This window comes from Labrus mixtus, chromosome 17 (assembly GCF_963584025.1).
Source record: "Labrus mixtus chromosome 17, fLabMix1.1, whole genome shotgun sequence".
Taxonomy (NCBI): domain Eukaryota; kingdom Metazoa; phylum Chordata; class Actinopteri; order Labriformes; family Labridae; genus Labrus; species Labrus mixtus.
The window spans coordinates 13489359-13507754 of NC_083628.1; the positions used below are offsets into that span (position 1 = coordinate 13489359).

An 18396-nucleotide genomic window follows, 5' to 3' on the forward strand; every position below is an offset into this window, starting at 1 on the left:
CATTTCCAGTGCAAAGTGTGCGAGACTTTTTGGGACACCCATTTCATTACATCTAGCGACTGTGTGTGTCATGTGCAAACAGTTTGTTGGGAGGTGTTTTTTTTTTTACTCTCACGACTGTATCAACCTTTGAGGAGCAGAACAAGAGCAGCAGAGGCTCGAAATCATAGCAAACATGTTGCTACTAACAAGATTAGTTAAAGCAATTTGGAGCATTATTGGTGAGCATGACTAAATTACTGAATGATTGATGACACTGCAGCTTGTGAAACAGCATTAAGGTGTAATAGAATTACAAACGAACAGTCATGATAGAGTGTAGGGTGTTTTTAATGTTGAAATATACAGAAATAAACAAACAGATACCATTATGACAATTCACACGTCTTTTTTATTTTTATTTCTCAGGATCTCGAGCACCACCTGGGTCTGGCCCTGAACGAAGTGCAGGCAGCCAAGAAGACTTGGTTCAACCGAACGCTGAGCTCCATCAAGACTGTCACCGGGACCCAGGGAAAGGAGACCACCTAACCTGACGAACCCCGTTGTCCAGTTTTACCCCCGATCATACCTGGATGTTCACACTGAAACCTCTGGACGTCTAACCTAACACAGCGGGCCAAAAACTTTAACTCAAACACTGACCGTTAAACCCCAGGATGACCATAACTACAGACTGTGTTTGTCTTCTTAAAATGTGTCCTGATGTTTCCCTGATCTAATCAGCGCAATTTATTTCTTCTCTTCTCCAGCCCCAATGACTACAAGTGGCCTGTGTTGATGAGTAGGGGTTGGGAAAAAAAAAAACACAGTGGAAGTACAACGGTACCACTTCCCCCAGAGGAACAATGTGCTTCCACTGGTCACAGAAAGTAAAGCATTAAAAAAAAAGAAAGAAGAAGCTTCATTTATCTCTGTCTTTGTACTGCTGATGTAAAAGCCCCGCAGAAGGAAGGTAGGACCTCTGAACTGTGTCTGTCCTGACGGGATAGAGAAGAAAACACTCCGTCCTTCCTTACTTTTCTGCGCGCTGCCCTCTAAACTACTGGCACAAACCGACCAGTCCCTGTACAACGTTTGTTTTAGGTACGAGAGCTAATAGACGCCTTTTCAAAACTGAGCTTTTTCTAATTTACGTTGAACAATACCTTTTTTTTTTTTTTTTTTCTATGTATGTACATGAATGTGCTTATGTAAAGAGGATACGTGAGTGTACGTGTGCATGTTTTCTTGTTTTGTTTTGACTGTGAGAGTGTACAAATGTGAATGACTGCATAAATAACTGAAGAAACGTTCAAATGTGTGTATAGAGGAAAGAGGGCGAGAGCGTCTGGAAGTCCAAGGGAAAGAAAAAAAAAGCACTAAGGTCATGAGTGTGTGCATGCATGTAAGGGAATTCTTCTTGGTCGTCTCCTTTAATGTTTAAATGTGTATATGAATGATGCTAAAGAAAAAGCTTGCTGACAAAGCCTTGATCTAGAGGTCGATGATGTTGAAACTATGGGATATGAATTTATCATTTACAGTAGGAGGTCTGAAAGCATTAGAGCCGTTGTGATTTACAGATTCCCCACTGAAAAAACATGCTTGAGGTTTGTTTGGTTTGGATCTCCCAGCACAAAAAACTTAATAAGCTCCAAACTGCACAAACTTCTGCGTGTCTCGAGCAGTATGTGTACGCATGTTAGGAGGACACTGTCTAACCCCAGAGCGACGCAGCGCTTGTCGCAAACCATAAACACACTTGTAGGTGAAGGAAAAATGGAAAACACAAATGCACAACGTTAAAATTACTGCTGCACCTGAACACATCCTTAAAAACCTTGACCCTCCCCCCTCACCTCAGTGTCCTGGCGGCAGTTTCTCTGCCGGGTCACATTCAATACTTTTTAGGGCCCCCTTGTGTTGTGTTAACTTTTCACAGTCCAGCGTGACATTTAGGAGCTCCTTTACGACTACAAACGCACAAATACACACTGAAATGCACTTTTTATTACTTAAAAAGGCAGGTACACAACAAACACTCAGCGGCCACTTCATTAGAAACACCTGCTGGTTTGAACAGCCACCTGTGTCCTTAAACAATGCAGACAAGGTCGACCAAAAGCAAAACAAACAAGATGGTGAACTCAAGGCTTCAGAACCTGCAAGCTAATTGATGACATCCCATTGTCCCAGTGTAGAGGGAAGGCACAAGCCTTGACTTGCTGGATCTTAGGTTTAGTTAAGATGATGAGGAAACTGTTGGCAGGTGTTAGCCAAAGCTAAGTGATGTAGCATTACAGTTTCTGTTGTCGGTTCTCTTGGCTAACATTAGTGTTATTTAACGTCAGCTGACTGCCTCAGACTACAACAGCATTCTTTCTGTCTAACTTCAGCTCCTTCTGTCTGTGTGGCAAAGTGCACATCACTTAAAGATGGATCCAACAACATGATATACAGTCATGTTTTTTTTTTTCTGGCTGCCTGCACTCAACAATAGCAGAGCGCCTTAGGAATGAGGTGCAACAGAACAACCAGAGAACAAGCTTCCAAAATGTCTAAAATAATGGAATTATTGTGAAGCACATTCGAGTGAAACCACGTCAACATTTGATAAATGTATGCCTTAAATACATTTAAAAAAAAAAAAACAGGTGTTAAACATTAAAGTGGCCTCTGAGTGCATGTAAGGGTTGAAAAGTCACGCTCATAAACCACTCAAGAGTGTAACTCTGCACCAAACGTTTGGATCAATATCACCAGAGTAACACTGTCAGACTGATGTCACTAGAGGTCATAGCAGGGGGTCAAACTTGTATGTGTTGTAAATCAGTCCAGAGGGGATCGGGGGTTATAAAAAGTGCTTACACGTTTGAGTTTGTGTGCGTGTGTGTTTCCATTTTCAGCTGAGTAGAAAGGGGGTTCAAATATATTCCAGTTAATTCATACTTTACTCGTCATATTAGATTGTAAGAGAGAAAAACTGAAACATCTCTATTAGTCAGTCTAAATAAAACTGTTGCTGTAAATTGCATCAAACTTGAAGGTTGAATCTGATTGGCTGAAATCCACTTGTGATGTCAGAGGTAAGGTCCAGATGAGGTCTAACGGCCTCTCCTCTAAAGGCACTGGGTTGTAAATAACAAACATGAAGAAAAGGATTATTGAGTTTTTGTTTATGATTTTTCTACTCTGTAACTATAACTAATGTTGCCTACTTGTACCTACCTACCTGCTGCCGTGCTACAGTTTAATCCACGACGACGTTTTCTGTTTTTAATGTTCATATTTTTGCTCTGAGCTTTCTCAGTCAGACTGCTGTTTGGTTTATTAAATGCCAAAACGTAGCTTTGTCATCCAACAGGAAAAGCATTATCAACGTGTGGGAATTGTAATAGTGTAGGTTGCATTGTGTATACTTCATGAATTTCAATATATAAAGATATCAACACAGGAATACATTTGCCTGTCTCTTTGCTTTACTCTTTGCATATTACAGTAAATGAAAAATCTAACTGCAGCTATTTTCTCTCTTCTCTTCTTTGTTCTTTTCGTTACAAGTTTATAGAATCCTAGTCAATAGAATTCTTTACAAAGAGAGATTGATTGATTAACTTAATAAAGATGACTGATGGAAGTAGTAAAGGCTTTAATTATTGAACCTGTCAAGAAATGACATCACAGTGCTTATTGAACTGTGACCAAAGTACTCTTTCCTAAGACTACATTGGAAAATAAAAAAAACATTTTATTTATACCTGCAAATTTTAGTGCATCAAAATATAATCAATCAGTGTTGGTTAACAAAAAATGAAGAAATCACTAAGAGCTCCATTTTCTGATGTGAATTTCCACAACTTAGTGCCATTTCATGGACTAATCTAATAATCAGGTAATTGTTCAAATTGGGCAAAAGGAGCAAGAGTTCTCAAATATGAGAACTTTACCTGAATGAAATAGTCTATAGATCAAATGAGTTTGGTTTAAAACTGAGATCTTATCAGAGATTGTATAAAAAGTATTACAAGACCCCTCACTGCAAGATTCCAATCCTTAGTTCTGCGGACACTACTGTTCCTGCAACACCAAATAATGTGTGTGCTCCAAGCTCAAACTTTGTTAAACCTTTTGAACTTTGATCAGCCAAGAGGGCTAATTCACTCTTTTTCATCATGAAGAAAAGCGAGATGAGGAGAGTAGATGTTTCAGGATGCACCTGGAAAAAGTGTAATATGATCTAAATTGAATGAAACACCGAACACTGTGACATTTTTGGCAAGTTAATCAAGAAAGGAGGGATTACCAAATTTGAATATTTAAAATGTGATAATTCAAAAACAAAAAAGCCTGATTTCACCTCTTCCTGTATCCAGTTGATTTGACAAATGATTATGCCTTGTAAAGATGCACAAAATATCTCCTCAAGTAGCCGGTTTGAATTCAAAACACTCCCTGATACCATTTTGACTCTGCTTTCTGACAACAAACACCTCCCTTAAATCACTTTGAACAAGAATGGACGACAGCCAATGTTGCTTTTGAGGCTCTCACCCTTCTCAACCTGTCACCTGAAATCTTAAAAAGGCGTTTAAAGTTATTTATCTGGCGGTGTGTTGCATCTTCGTCGGCTTCCTGAGTTTAAAAACTGCTTCTCTTCAAAATTCAAACATGTATATTCCTCTTCCGTATCCTGACTAACATTTCATATTGCAGCTGAAGAGTAGAAGAAGATTAAAGAGGCTCAGGGCTGTTGTAATAATGAGACTTCTCTCACTCATCTCTTGGGAACACTTCTCTGGACATCTGAGAGAGTTTTGAACATGAAATAAACCCATTTTCTTGGTGCTAATTATGTCTCATGAAAACAGTTTCTATCTGTCAGCCAATTGAGCGAGTTGTTTCCCTGGAGCTGGATGAATATCTTACGTTGGCTCTGGTTCTAAGTTCCCCCTCAGAGATGGTCCATAACATATGGTCACACTGTTATCTGTGTCAGGGAGGAGCTATTTCCACCATGGCCTGAGTGTATCAAATACAGTATGCTCTGATTGTGCTCAGGGTCTCTCATATATCATTTTGCACTGTTTATAAGTTACTGCAGGCCCATCAGATTATCACCTTCAGTAATGACGGCCGTCGGGATGTTGGCTCTGCATGTGCCACCATGACTGCAGATTGCAAAGCAGCAGGCATGACGAGTTTGAAAGCGGGTACCTGCAGCAGCTGGAGGTAACAAGCGTCAGCATTATGCAACAAGCCTGACACCTTCCCCTCCCTCCTCTTCCTGTCCTGTGTTAGAGAGCTAAAAATACAGCCAGCAAGGCAGCAACAGAGAAAAAAAAAAAAATGTAAAACAGGAATGCTGATGGGACGGGCGTCTTCAGTTGCTGCTCGGCTCTTGGTTAATGATTTGTGAGACAGGGATGAAACCCGCAGTGTGACGGGCAGTGTGGGTCTATTTCGACCCCAGAGGCCCCCAACAACCTTCTGAACTCACCGTCACCTGATCCCCTCAAGTCATCTCCTGCTACTTTAGCTGCCAGTAAGTTAAACAAGTTGAACATGTGATGTGAAAATGCCCCAAATAACCTCATGCTGCCATGTTGGAATTTTGAGTTAGACAATGAAATTGGTATTCTTCAAAGCTTAATAATATTGGTCAATGTTTAAACATAGACTGTTATGAATGTAGCCAGTGTGTCATCACTGTTTAAAGCCTAATGTTCAACCTTTTGACAGTCACCATGTCTCTTTTGTTTGTTTGTTCTATTGTGCCAAAGGTTCCCATCTCTTTAAGGAGAACAACAAGGAGGCAACCTCTGCCAGTGCAGAAGTGTAAATAACTGCAGTTACTCGATCTGAAGCTGGCTCTAAAAACTTCCTCATAGGGGCCCATAATAACATATCAATATTTACAGTAGAAATGAACATGATTGGCCTCTTCAGATACTAAAGGGTGTTGTTTTTGAGACTATGTCAATTTTTTATACAGTCTATGAGAAAACCATGAACAGGGTTACTTTAAATAACCAGCCTCTCATCACTATGGCAGCCATCATTTTTACAGGGAAAGAAAACAACAATCCTGACTCCTGTGCAGATGATCCACAAATAATTCAAGGCACAAGAAACATGGCTGATAAAGCTGATTCTGACATTTAAGAGCTAACCTAATAAGAATTAAACTTACGTAACTTACCCAAAAATGCTGGAGCATAGACTTCTTGGATGGCCTGTTAGTACATATAATAGAGAGAACAGCAAGCCGTATTTTATATATATATATTCAATATCTGCATGAAAGAATCTTCCTTTATCTGGGTAAGAGCAGCAGAACCACGGACGCGTTTCAGCACTAAGCCTTCATCAACATGATGCTGATTTAAAGTACATTCAGTGTGCTGATTTTTCTGTCTCTATTTTTAGTCTTGTTGCGGTCGTGCACCTGAAACTGTGTTTACTGTCGAGTGTGCTCCTTTTTTGTTGTTTCTGTCCTTGAGGTTGCCACTTTGTTTTGAACTAAACTAACTGATAATCAATCATGCTAACTCTACTTTTGTTATGATATATCCTCGAGATATAACACTTTGAACAACAAGGGGATAATTGAACATATCATGTCTAATTTTTAAATGTATGGATTATCCACCATATTTTAAACCATTGATGGCATGTTTTTTTGTGACTCATAATTAAATCCATATTTGGATAAACACAGAATTCTGCACTATATACTGTATGCCAGTAGACTTGTATTAATGTCCATTATCTTTCAACAAACTTAATTTACATCACTGCAGTTTTTGGCAGATAACAGTATTTAAGGTCATAAACATGTCAAAGCAGAGTGCAAAGATACTTCATTACAGCAGTCAAAGCTTTCGACGGTTAAAACTCAATTATCCAGAATTCAAACATTATATGATGCCTTGTGAAATTAAAAAAAAAAAAATCAGTATGGATTTTAATTTATTGAGGAAAAGAGAGGTTAACAGGCCTTTTTCCAATGGTTTCAAACAGTACAGAGTGTAGAGGAGAAAGAAGAGGCCAGCACTCACTTGAGCGTTTGATTCCCTTGAAGCTGAATATTATGATTCATCTGAAACTAATCGGTCCTACCACTCATTCGTAATTATTCTTAAAAGCTATATGGGAGGTTTTTTTTGTTTACAAACAAAATATGTTTCTTACAAAAAAGAAAAACAAAACAAAACTCAGGAATCAGCCTTAATGAACTCGACACAGTGTATTACATCAAAACAGGAGGAGAACACATGTCTGACCCACTCTGGGATCACCCAAGGATCCATATAAGGTCCTCTCCTGTTTGGTGCCTGTATATTATACATGCATGTCTTTAACTTTTCTGTAGTAAATACACAAATGCAGATGATGCAGTTTTTTATGTCCATTCAAATAAAAAAGGGAAGTTGAGAACTTCACATCATGAAATGATTTATATTCTCATTCCCTGGGTCAAATCTTTAATGCATGATTCTCTTGGTCTTTATCCTGAAATGACCTCCCCAGAAACTAAAGCAACCCTCAGCTGATATCACCAGAGTGGCTGAACAGATTGTTTACCAGTCACCTCATTTGACAACCATCTTCCATATAATTTGAGCTGCAGTGATATCCCTTAAGAATTTTTCTGTTAACCAACACAGGGGTAACTCCAAATAATGACTTCAAACAGCTATAATTGAGAGGCAGATTCAGTTTACAGGCCTTATTAAATCTTCACCAGCGATGAAGCGCTCAATAAACAGTCACCGATGACCGGTGTCAGGAGGGAAGGGCTTGGTCCTGTCAAATTACTCTGATTTGTGAGTATTTTACAGCTTCCTGTTACCAGCTGAAATATAACATGGGTCATCCCGAGAAGCTGTCAGCCATCCAAGGTCATTTATTACTCTTCTGTGAATGAATGTGGACCATGCATCGGGATGCCTCTGGGATTCTGTGTCTTATTAGTTTTCCAGATTAGTGTGTACATAACTGTGAGATCAGGGGACGTGAGGAGAGGCACACAGCCAAGTTTTATCATCAGACCGTGATCTGATATTTTTGCTTGTTCATGTCTCATCCTGACAGAATGAACAATTATCCTCCTCGACTACACGCTTTCTTGGCACTTCAAGCTCTTTATTGCCGTAAAAAACATTCTTGCTGAGGATTTTTGTTTTGCTGTATTTTAGATTTAAAATAGCCATGGTTGTTGGCATGTAAAAATAGGATAGCATTCAGATGTTTTGACACTTCTATCTACCTGTATTTCTATAGAAGGTAAGCTTTCAGCAAAAAAGGAAACCAGCAACATTTGATACATTAAAGAATCCACATCTTTTCAGTAGAGTCATTTTTCTGGATAACTGTCATCTGGAGAGTTTAATCCTCACCTTCTTGGTTTTGTTTGCTTTCTCTTGGATAAATTCCCCTCTTTTTCTCCGTGCACAAACATACTCATTGGATTTCAGGATGATTGGCGGCAGAGGCTGTTTGCTGCTGGTGTTGACTGTTGATGTCACTGGATACTCAGACTCAGCCGTCAGCAGAGCTTCTCTGAATGTGACTGACAGCTCGGGGTGCTGAACAGCATGTGCTGAAAGTCTTCTTAGGAAAACCTGCCAATTATCAACCATAACCTTGACTGTGTGATTATAGGTTGACATAATGACACAAGAATTATCACTCCTAAGTGTCAAATGTGGCAATCTTAAGGTACAACTATTATAACATTTGATAAGTGCCATCCTAAACCACACCAATATATTGTGCTCAAACTTACATTTTTGAATGGTGCAACTTAAATAGACCAGATCGCTATTAAGGTCCACAATCAAGAGATTCCTGACTTTTTACTTTTGTTAATTGACAGTTGTATATGTCCACTACTTTGGTTTACGACCAAATACCTGCAAAATGTTTTACATTCTTATTAGTCTCAGATGCAACTTGAGTGAGCGTCTGGAGATTTTATCTGACTTCTGTTACACAGACTTCAGTAACAGCCGACACCAAATCAATTATTGCATCAGTTTGACTGGACTACTTACCATAACTGTTAAGTTAAATTTAGGTGACCATCATACCAACTAAACTTCAGCTTGTCAAGATTATCATTTTGAGTATGTGAGTATGCTAACATTGGCACGGAGCACAAAGAGAGGGAAGTGACGCCTCACAGAGTCACTAGTGTTCGTCGACTCATTATCTTATTTAAATTGTTAATTCAAGTTTGTCCTGTTCTACCTCAAGCAACAATATTTCCATTTTTATATTGCATGATCATGATTCATTTAATTTTCATTTTGGCTATTTTCTGCCATAAAATGTCACCTTTTTTTTAACTGGCCTCCTTTATTACAGCTGAAATGAAACTATTGCAAAAAGGAAAGAGGAGTGTTTTCACAGTTACAAAATGCTCTTTATACTTTGCATCATGTCTGCACTATTAATCTACTATCTTTAACATTGACATATTTTGGTCCCTTTTTTATTCAGTCTACTCAACTATGTTGTTAAACGTTTACCCACAATTCATTTCTCAGAGTTTTGAGTGATTAAAAAAAAAAGGATCACATATAGAGATTCAGCACTTTCTCCAATTTATTCATCAAGCATAGATTATGTCGAAAAACAGTGACGACCACAGATCATCACTGTATGAATGTTGCTACCACAGCGACTCAAAATAACCTTCATGGTTTGTCGTTTGGCCTCTGTTCAGCCTCTCACCCTGTCATTATTACATTTCACAAAACCTTGATAATTTGATGGGTCAAACAGATTCTGTGGACAGATATCACTTTATAGTTTCATTGGCAGCACCTTAAAACAGTTTCTTTTATCCCCTTTTTGTCAAAAAAATAAAATAAAAAAATCATATTTACAGGAAAACATAAACACGCGTCACTCGTAAGACGCTACGTCCGTTGAAACATAAATAAAAAATGAAAAAGGGGGAAAACACAACATAGGATTTCTTATATGGGGGATGCGCCCGAAAACAACTTTCACACACACAAGTATAGCTCAAAAGATATATAGATGTATATATATGTATGTATCCATATATATTCTGTATATATGCTTCTCTACAAAAAAGCAAGTTTACTCTTTCTATGAGTAAATACATTCTACTCTACAATCACTAGAACAACAGTGTACATTCCCAACCAAAATGCTTTGATCGTTTATCAGGAGGATATTGGGCTTAAACAATCAGTGGAACATGACCACAAAATATGCAACAACATGCTAAATGTGATAGCAATATTGTGTGTATGTGTTTTCTTCCCATTCCCTCCAGTTAATGTGCTTGCCAGACGAATCCCCTCCACCCCCTCGACACACACCCACACCCTGGAGAAAATGATCTGTTAAGCAGTTAGTCAGCTTGACTTTGCCTCAGCAGTTGAAATGTGATCCTGAATCTATTTTCAACTCTCGGATGGACTTTCCGGCTTATTCTAGGTCTGTTCTTACTCTGCATCCAGATAAATGTAGTCCCAGATGTTGAACCACGCTTTCTATGCCAACACAAGAATGAGAAAGACAGTTTTTCTTTCATAACCATTGGTGGATTATTTTTTTTTGTACCTGACATTTTGTAACCGTCTAGACGTTGAAAATCAGATCACATGCAGCACCGTCTCTCCCTTATGAGACTGCGGGGATCATCAGATTTGTGCAACAAAGGCTTCAGAGTCTTTGGTGTCTGGATAAATCCCATCTCACAAAAAAACACACCGGATCCCCAAAAGCATGACTGGAACAATCTTTCCTTCTCTTTGTGTTTAGGATCTTTTACCTGGCAGGTGGATGAAGAGGAGCCTTTAGGGGGGAAACTGTGTCCAAACCATCTCCAAATTAGAAGTCCTACTTTACCTGGCAATGAAAGCACAGCAAACGCTCTAACTAGTGAACATATTGCAGCATCTAAAATGTGAAAAGCTCCAAGTATTTGGTGCCAAAGAAGTCTTTTGATGACAGCATTCGTCCTTCTTTTCTCCTGACAGCAAAGCTTGAGTTGCCCACAGATGACGGCTGTTTCTCTAAAAAGCAATCTCATAAGCTAAATCCATTCCATTCCTTTTTTTTTTAATCATGGAGATGGGACAATATTCTTTCTCTGTTCATGGCTCAATTCCTAAAGTTCAACCATGGCTTCACCACCTGCGTGACTTCACTACATACAGTACAGTCTTGCGTGTAACATACAAACCACAGAGCAAAGAATGTCATGCTGTCTCTATGCGCTAAGATCTTATTGTTGGAATATTTACATTAGTGATTACATATTTGCTTTTGTGTGCGTGTTCGTCTATTTGCATACATGTTGTGTGTGTCAGGTGGCCCTGAGAACAATGTGTGGGTGTGTTGTGCTTCTTAGATGTACAGGTGTAATTGTTGATCGCCCCAAAGAGAGGCATTGTTTGTGCAGGGAGGGGGAGGGTGCTGTGAGCACAATGGCTGCTGCTGTTTCTTGTGATATAGGGATTTTTAACCGACAATAACGGAGAACAGAGGAGCAGGACGAGAAGAACGTCTTTCACTAAACTAAATGACAATCGAATCCAGCACAAGAATATTCTTAAATCAAGTTTTGCCATTGAACGTTCCTGTCCAAGACTTCAAATATGGCTACTTTGAGCTGGTTTCTACCGGGGAGAATAAGAAGTCACATTTATGTTGTTTTGACAGAGTGGCTTGTCGTCTTCCTGATGGTGCAATATGATGGGAAACACTGCTGGAACATGCAGATCCTCTTTTCTTTCTTTCTGCAGTTTCTTAAGAAGCGTCATTAGTTTCTCTTTCCTCTCTGTTTTTTAATATTTCTCTATATCATCACATACTCTCTGAGAACAAGAAAATATATTTATATTTTTTAACCTGCAATAACCCTGATTAGACAACAAGAAACTTGGACGCAAATGGCCTCTTTTTACACCATCACTCAGGCGGATTCTCTGGTGATAAAATGTAATGTTTGTGTACTATAAAACACAAAAAAAAACTGACACTGCCTAAACAGGAAACAACAAATCCCTCGCTTAAACTGATCAACCAAACTGCCTGTGCCTTCTTTTAGACCTACTGTGTTTCTCTAAAATCTCCCTCTACCAGCCGTCCTCCATACACGACCATCCAGCCTAACAGAGCGGGAAGAGGACAGGGTCAGTAGTCGGGGTGACTCCTCCTGCGTGTCTGTGTAGTTGGAAGGGGAAATGAAAAGGTTGCTCACTGAGGTATGACTGTCTGCCTTATTAATGTGGGACATCTGGACAGAGACGGCGGAGGCAGGGAGAGAGAGAGACAGAGGGCAGAGGGGAAATTAGGAGAAAATCTCCGCTGATAGAGAAGCTCTGTTTCCACATGGCCAGGCTCTAAGTTATTCACCTCCATGTGAATTCCACAGGAGGATGAAAAGTCAGGGCAGAAATGTCAAGACTTTTAGAGGCGGATAGACGTGCTCGGAGATTTCGCAGAAACTAGAAAGATAGATACTCACTGCAAAGATTCAGAGGTAAAAAAAATATGTTAACATGTTATTGTTAACAAGCTGACTTTCTAAGAAGCAGGGTGTAGTTTCTAGAAGACATTTGAACATCTTAATACCTCTCCATGTTAGAGAAGAAAGATGATCCTGGCACTTTATTTACTCATTTCAACACGAGCCAGATATGTTTTCTCATTTGTAAACAAAGCTTAGCAATATGAAATATTGATCAAGGACACTGGAGCTGCAGCGCGGGTATTATAACGGGTTAAGGAGGACCAGTTAAACTTTAAACTCATGAGCGCTTTGTGTTACAGATTTCATTAACAACTTTGCCCTTGGAATAGAAGATGATGCTATAAAGACATGGAAATAGTCAAACAACACACTGGATATGTCCAATTGTTAAAGGTGACAGACACATTTTTCTTCCTAAATTATGACCACACACTGATAAATGGGACCTCACTGCCCCAAGATACAGAGCACCACTAGAAAACAAGTACCTATCATCCTTCATTTAGACCTAAAAATCCTGAAATCACAGCTACTTGTTTTCCATCCCAAGTGAAATCTTCACTGGCAGCTTAGTGGTGTTCCACAATACATTTCTTATTTGACTTATTGTTTTCCAAAAATTGGCTTTAGGGCCTCGGTGAGCCCTCAGTCTCATTCTCAGGCGTCGGTTTTGCTGAATCAAAGCCGGCACAAACATGTCAGATCAAGCTGGTGCCCAGATCAAGGCAAGCGTGAGGAGAATCAAAGCCTTTTGATGCACATTCTGTTTGATTTTTCACTCCGCTGTCTGACATCTCATCTCTATCAAAGGGCCAAAATACAAAACAACTTATGAACAGGGTGAAAGCACCACATGCATTTATACATGCGTGAGAAATATGTCAGCGACGGCGCTAAAGCCTCACAGATAACATCAGACTTGCGTAAAGCACGCTATAGTTCAGTGGAATATATCTCTTCTGAGTTGAATCACCAATTTGATATGTGCTAACCCACAGCAGTCCCACTAAAATATCAACTAATCATATGCAATAAACATGTTTTTTTTAGATTTTTTGGTTCGATTAAAGATTTTTATCAGACACCATGCTTCAAATGTTCAGAAAACAACGAACTTCAGTCTCATAACATAGTAAACTTTCTTACAAGGTATGCTGATGTCAAAAGCTAACTCTGGCTTGGTCATATGTGTCTCTTGGTGGAAATGTTGACATTGTGCCTTCCAAACTTTGAGAGTGTTTACTTGATTGACAGGTGTCTCTTTCTTTACCAAAAACAGGGCGCCATGAGGTGCTGCAACTTTGGATGCACCGTCCAACCTTTTCTCTCTGAATAATGACACAGTTAGAAAAGCAATCAGTCTGCACTCATCAGGTACATTCCATCATCCTATCCATGTTAAAAGCTTGCTTAAAGCTCTAACCAAGTTCTGAGATGTGACGCAAATTCAGGAACATATACTACAAATTCAAGGTTCTCTTGATGTCTCTGTGTCTGGCAGCATCACACTGAAATGTGCCCCTTGGAGGGAAGGGTGTGTGTGTGTGTGTTTTTTTTATGCAGAAAGAAGGAACAGAAATGGGTGTGCATGAACTGTGCTTTTTGGTCCCTAAGGCGAGCGGGACAGAGCTGACGTTTGTTCCGAGAGATGATGGGTGTATCCGCTAAGATGTGCTGATGGTGGAGGGAGGAGTGCGTACATCAGAGTATACACATATCATACATTTACAGTACTGTACTTTGTATTAGTACTTTGTAACAACAGTAATCCCTGCCAGCAGTGAGACTATAGAAAATGTGCTTTCTGACAGGAAAATTGGGTGTAAGATTAGGATATGAGTGTGTTCAGTAGTGAGCACCTCTGGACCGGGGCCATGTAAACAAACCTCGGGCAGCAGAGAGCATACTCAGAAAGGCTCAGAAAGACATCAAAGAGAGAGGAAAAGCAGGAAGGAAAGGAAAGGAAAGAAGGAAGCATATTATTCTAACAGCACAGGTTAATAGAATACCAAAGATAATATTGCATCCTCTAGGACTAGCTTCAATTGCTCAGTGTATATAAAATTGGAAGAAAGCTATACTGTGATATAACAGTTACATTTCACTTTATAATTCTAAAATAATTTATACCAACAATAGTTATATTTTATAGAATATTTACATAAATACATCCTCATATAGTAATATTATTGTCAACACATCGTTATAGAAACATACACCATACGTACATATATGTGTATATAGTCATGTTAAAGCCACACGTACACACACATACAATGAATATACAATCAAAATGAGCTATTGCAATGCTGTGTGGGGTAAAACTCCATCGGACATTCACATCTTCTCAAGAAAGTAAGCTCAAAAGAGAGGAGTTCACGTGTATTGCTATAAGAAAAACTAGCCCAGCCTCGCACAGCGGTCGCAGCTGAACTTTTCTCGTAAAATCCGAATATTGCTTCGTGTAAAGTTACTCTCTGCATCTGGGCGAGAGTAGAGAATAAATGACAGAGATAGGAGCTCGATGCGTCTCCGGTCAGCAGATCAGACAGTGATCTGACCAAACCAAAACAGTTGTAGATCCGAGAGTCCGACACCTGGGTAGAAGGCAGCAACCTCGGACAGACAGGAAATCACGTGTCCGGCATGATAGACAGGAAAGTGTGGAGAAAGTATCCATCAGCTTGCTGCTTCTAGAAGTCAGAGAAGAGATCCTGTGGACCCAGATGGATGATAAAAGGAGCAATGGTCCGTGGCTGGTAGAAGGGATTGTCAATGAAAAGACCGCCTGCAGGAAGATGAAGAACAGAGGCAAAGAGGACAGGAGTGATTACTAAAAGTCCTGAATATTAGATCTAGAAATGTCTAAACGAGTTCATACATACATTTATTTTCCTTTTTGGATAACCATATGGATTTAACTATGATTGAATGCAATCGCAGGATACAGGGGCAATTTAGAGGACCAAGGAATGAACATTTTATGTTACTTAAGTATTTTCAAAAGAATTCAAAAATACATTTTGGCGATATCGGAAATGTCCCAGTGGAAAGATAAAAGCCATTAACAGTAATAGGAATGGCCAGTAGATTTAATAAAACAAGTATTGATTTTTTTGGTCAGAGGGAAAAGCATAATTCAAATTTAAATAGTTATAAGAATGTCTCCTGCTTTTTTTCTAAATGCCTTATTTAGTGTATTGTGTAAACCCAACATCTATAACATGTTTGTCTGTTCTTGAAAAATATTTTTCAATTTGTGACATGAAAATAGAAATGTATGGCTATCTATGTAAGTTACTTGAACTCTTTCACTTGGGGCAGCAACTGACTCCCAACCTGGAGGCACAAATGATCTTGGGTGTTGTTCACGAGTTAAGATGAAAGGGTTAATTTACAGAGCCATTTATTGACTTCCTATTGAGGTGTTCCGGCAGGTTAAAATGAAGCTGGAGCCATGAGAGTTAGCATAGCTAAACCAAAAGGCTCAAAAGGAGTGGGGAACTATGTCCTACACTTGTAAATGTAAATAATGACTGCTCATCTGCACCGTCCAGTCTTTATGCTAAGCTAGGTTAACAAACAGCTGGCTTTAGCTTCATATTCAGCATAAAGTCATGGATATAGGGTATCAAACATCTAGTCAAATACTCATCATTAAGGGGGAGAAGGGTATTTCCTAAAACAATACTTCAATATTTTGTATTTACTGCTGTTCCACTCATTAGCATTAGGTAGCAAGCTGAAGATAAGCCTAATAATAATTTGTGTCAGACGCTAGCAGCAAAGAAAGACTTAATATAAGATCAAACACAGGTTAGTTCTGAAAGTATACACTCTCCCTAAGGTTTCAGCTTTTTGTGAACAAAAAAAAAACATGAACAGATGTAGAACAGAAAATATAAACAGAAATCGAGATCAATCGTACGAGATAGAAGTAGACCTTTTTAATTTCAAAAGATTTGACAAAGACTTGATGGAGCTTAACCAACCATTGGATAAAATAGTGGGTCCTCTCATCCAATGGCTGCGCCTCATAACCGTAACCATGGAGACGTCATCAGTGGGTAATCTCTCGATGGTGGGGTGACCAAGAAGGTGTGAGGGGGGCCAACATGACTCAATCTCGACTGGTATTGACCGTCTTAATGGGATCGACTAATTTTTCTCCATTTGAGACCTTTAAACTAGGGTCTTCATAATATTGTATTTTCATAAACATTTTCACAGTAGTTTATTCTTACAACAAACCTTTATGTTTCAAATTAGGATTTAGACTAGTTTGAGCCCTAGTTTGAGTGGCTCAGTAGGGGCTGCTTGTTTTTTTAGGGGGGTAAAACATTTAAAAAAGACAAAACAGCAATGAAATGGAAAAAAATGAAATAGAAAAACGAACATAATCACACATGTAGTAAGATTTGAATTCACATGGGTACCTCTGGTAGCTGTGGGAAACCTGCCAAATATGAATCCACATGAGGTAATGAGATCGTGCAGCTGAATACAAGATGCAGGATCCGACAAGAGCTTTTTTTTTAATTCATCCTTTGTCTGCTCCCCGTCTCTCTGAATATCCATAAGCTAAAGGGTCAAAGGGATGTAACAAGAGGCACCGAGATAATCTGAGGGATTGAAATTCAATCTGTGTGAATGTATGAGTGTAGAATACTAAAGCTAAATCTAAGTTTAGGTCAGAGCACTGTGTGAAGATTGAATGATGAATGAATTTGTAAATTATTCCACAGTGAAAAAGCTACTGTAAGAAGTGAAATCTAACCCAAAAAGCTCCTAATAATTCAATCTACCGAGTGAAATCCCTTATTTCCGATATACAGAAGGCAGTGCTCAGCTTTAATAACAGATCAACTTTATTCATCTTTAAACAATAATATTTATCAATGAGTCCTTCAAACAGCTCACTTTATTATTTACTATTTTACAGAGAATGTGTTGTGTGACTCATATTGCAAAGGCAATCCTCTCCCTACACAAAAAAACAAAAAGGCTGATATACACTTAGAGAATGAGGACACAATTCACAGTACAAATCCTTCAAGTTTTTGCTTATCTCTTAAGAACTTTAAACCTGCAGCATTTTCCATTGACATAAAAGTTTTTTTTACGAACAGTAACAAAATAAAAACAAAAAAGCGCCTTTACAAATCTTCAGCTTACATCTTCAGACCTCACCCCATCACTGAGGAAGTAGAAAACTAAAAACCAGGGTTTCCCTTATAGAAAATTAACTGTATGGTTTGGGAAAAAGGGTTTGGTATGTGTTTAAAAAAATAAGTCTGGTGCTTGTGTCTCCTTTGCTAAAAGAAGTGGTAGTGGGGGACGGGGTAGGCGGGCACTTTCATGACAGGCAACAGAAGCATTCTCTTGGGCAAACCTAGAGGGGAGACATGAGAAGAGCACAGCTCTGCATGAGACCAGGGCAACAAATAACCAAGTGTTCCTCTGCTCACTATGCTACACACTAAACTAATTCTAGGTCCAACAAATGACCCGACACTACACAAACAGGAGGGAGTGTAAGTGTGTTAGAACACATGTGAATGTGTTTAAACTCTTCATTAGTGGTTAGAGAAAGGATAAGGAAGAGCTTGAGAGTTAAATAGAAGAAAACAAAAGGCCAAAGTTTAGTTCAGGTTAGTACAACTTGGGTCTTGTTTTTGTAATTTCAGCTAATTTTTCTAGTCTGTATGAAACATAGATTGTAATCATGCAGTTATTTGCTGAGATCTGTGAACATGGCAACATTGCTTCTACAACTTCTGAAGAGACAAGAGTGATCACAAGCCAACAATTTAGCCCCAGTGTGTAGCAATTTTTAAATTCAAATTAAGTTCTGTGGTATAAAGTTACGGCAGCTATAATAATTTGTCATGTTC

The 18396-nt window shown here is 38.9% G+C and overlaps 2 protein-coding genes across 7 annotated transcripts in view; one reads left to right on the forward strand and one right to left on the reverse strand.

The window, feature by feature from the left end:
• The window catches only part of LOC132992643 (rab GTPase-activating protein 1), a 79084-nt gene extending 75645 nt beyond the window's left edge, over window positions 1-3439 (forward strand). For all 3 annotated transcript variants that reach the window (XM_061062080.1, XM_061062081.1, XM_061062082.1), the window contains one exon: window positions 409-3439. In XM_061062080.1, coding sequence (XP_060918063.1) covers window positions 409-531 — 123 coding nt within the window. In that variant the 3' untranslated portion in view covers window positions 532-3439. The remainder of the gene's footprint in view (window positions 1-408) is intronic.
• A 6128-nt stretch (window positions 3440-9567) lies between these two features.
• strbp (spermatid perinuclear RNA binding protein) overlaps window positions 9568-18396 on the reverse strand; it is an 81247-nt gene continuing 72418 nt past the window's right edge. For 3 of the 4 annotated variants that reach the window (XM_061062085.1, XM_061062084.1, XM_061062086.1), the window contains one exon: window positions 9568-15290. In XM_061062085.1, the coding sequence (XP_060918068.1) occupies window positions 15196-15290 (95 nt within the window). In that variant the 3' untranslated portion in view covers window positions 9568-15195. Of the gene's footprint in view, window positions 15291-16494; window positions 17895-18396 lie in introns of all 4 variants that reach the window. The other variant, XM_061062087.1, reaches the window with a different exon arrangement.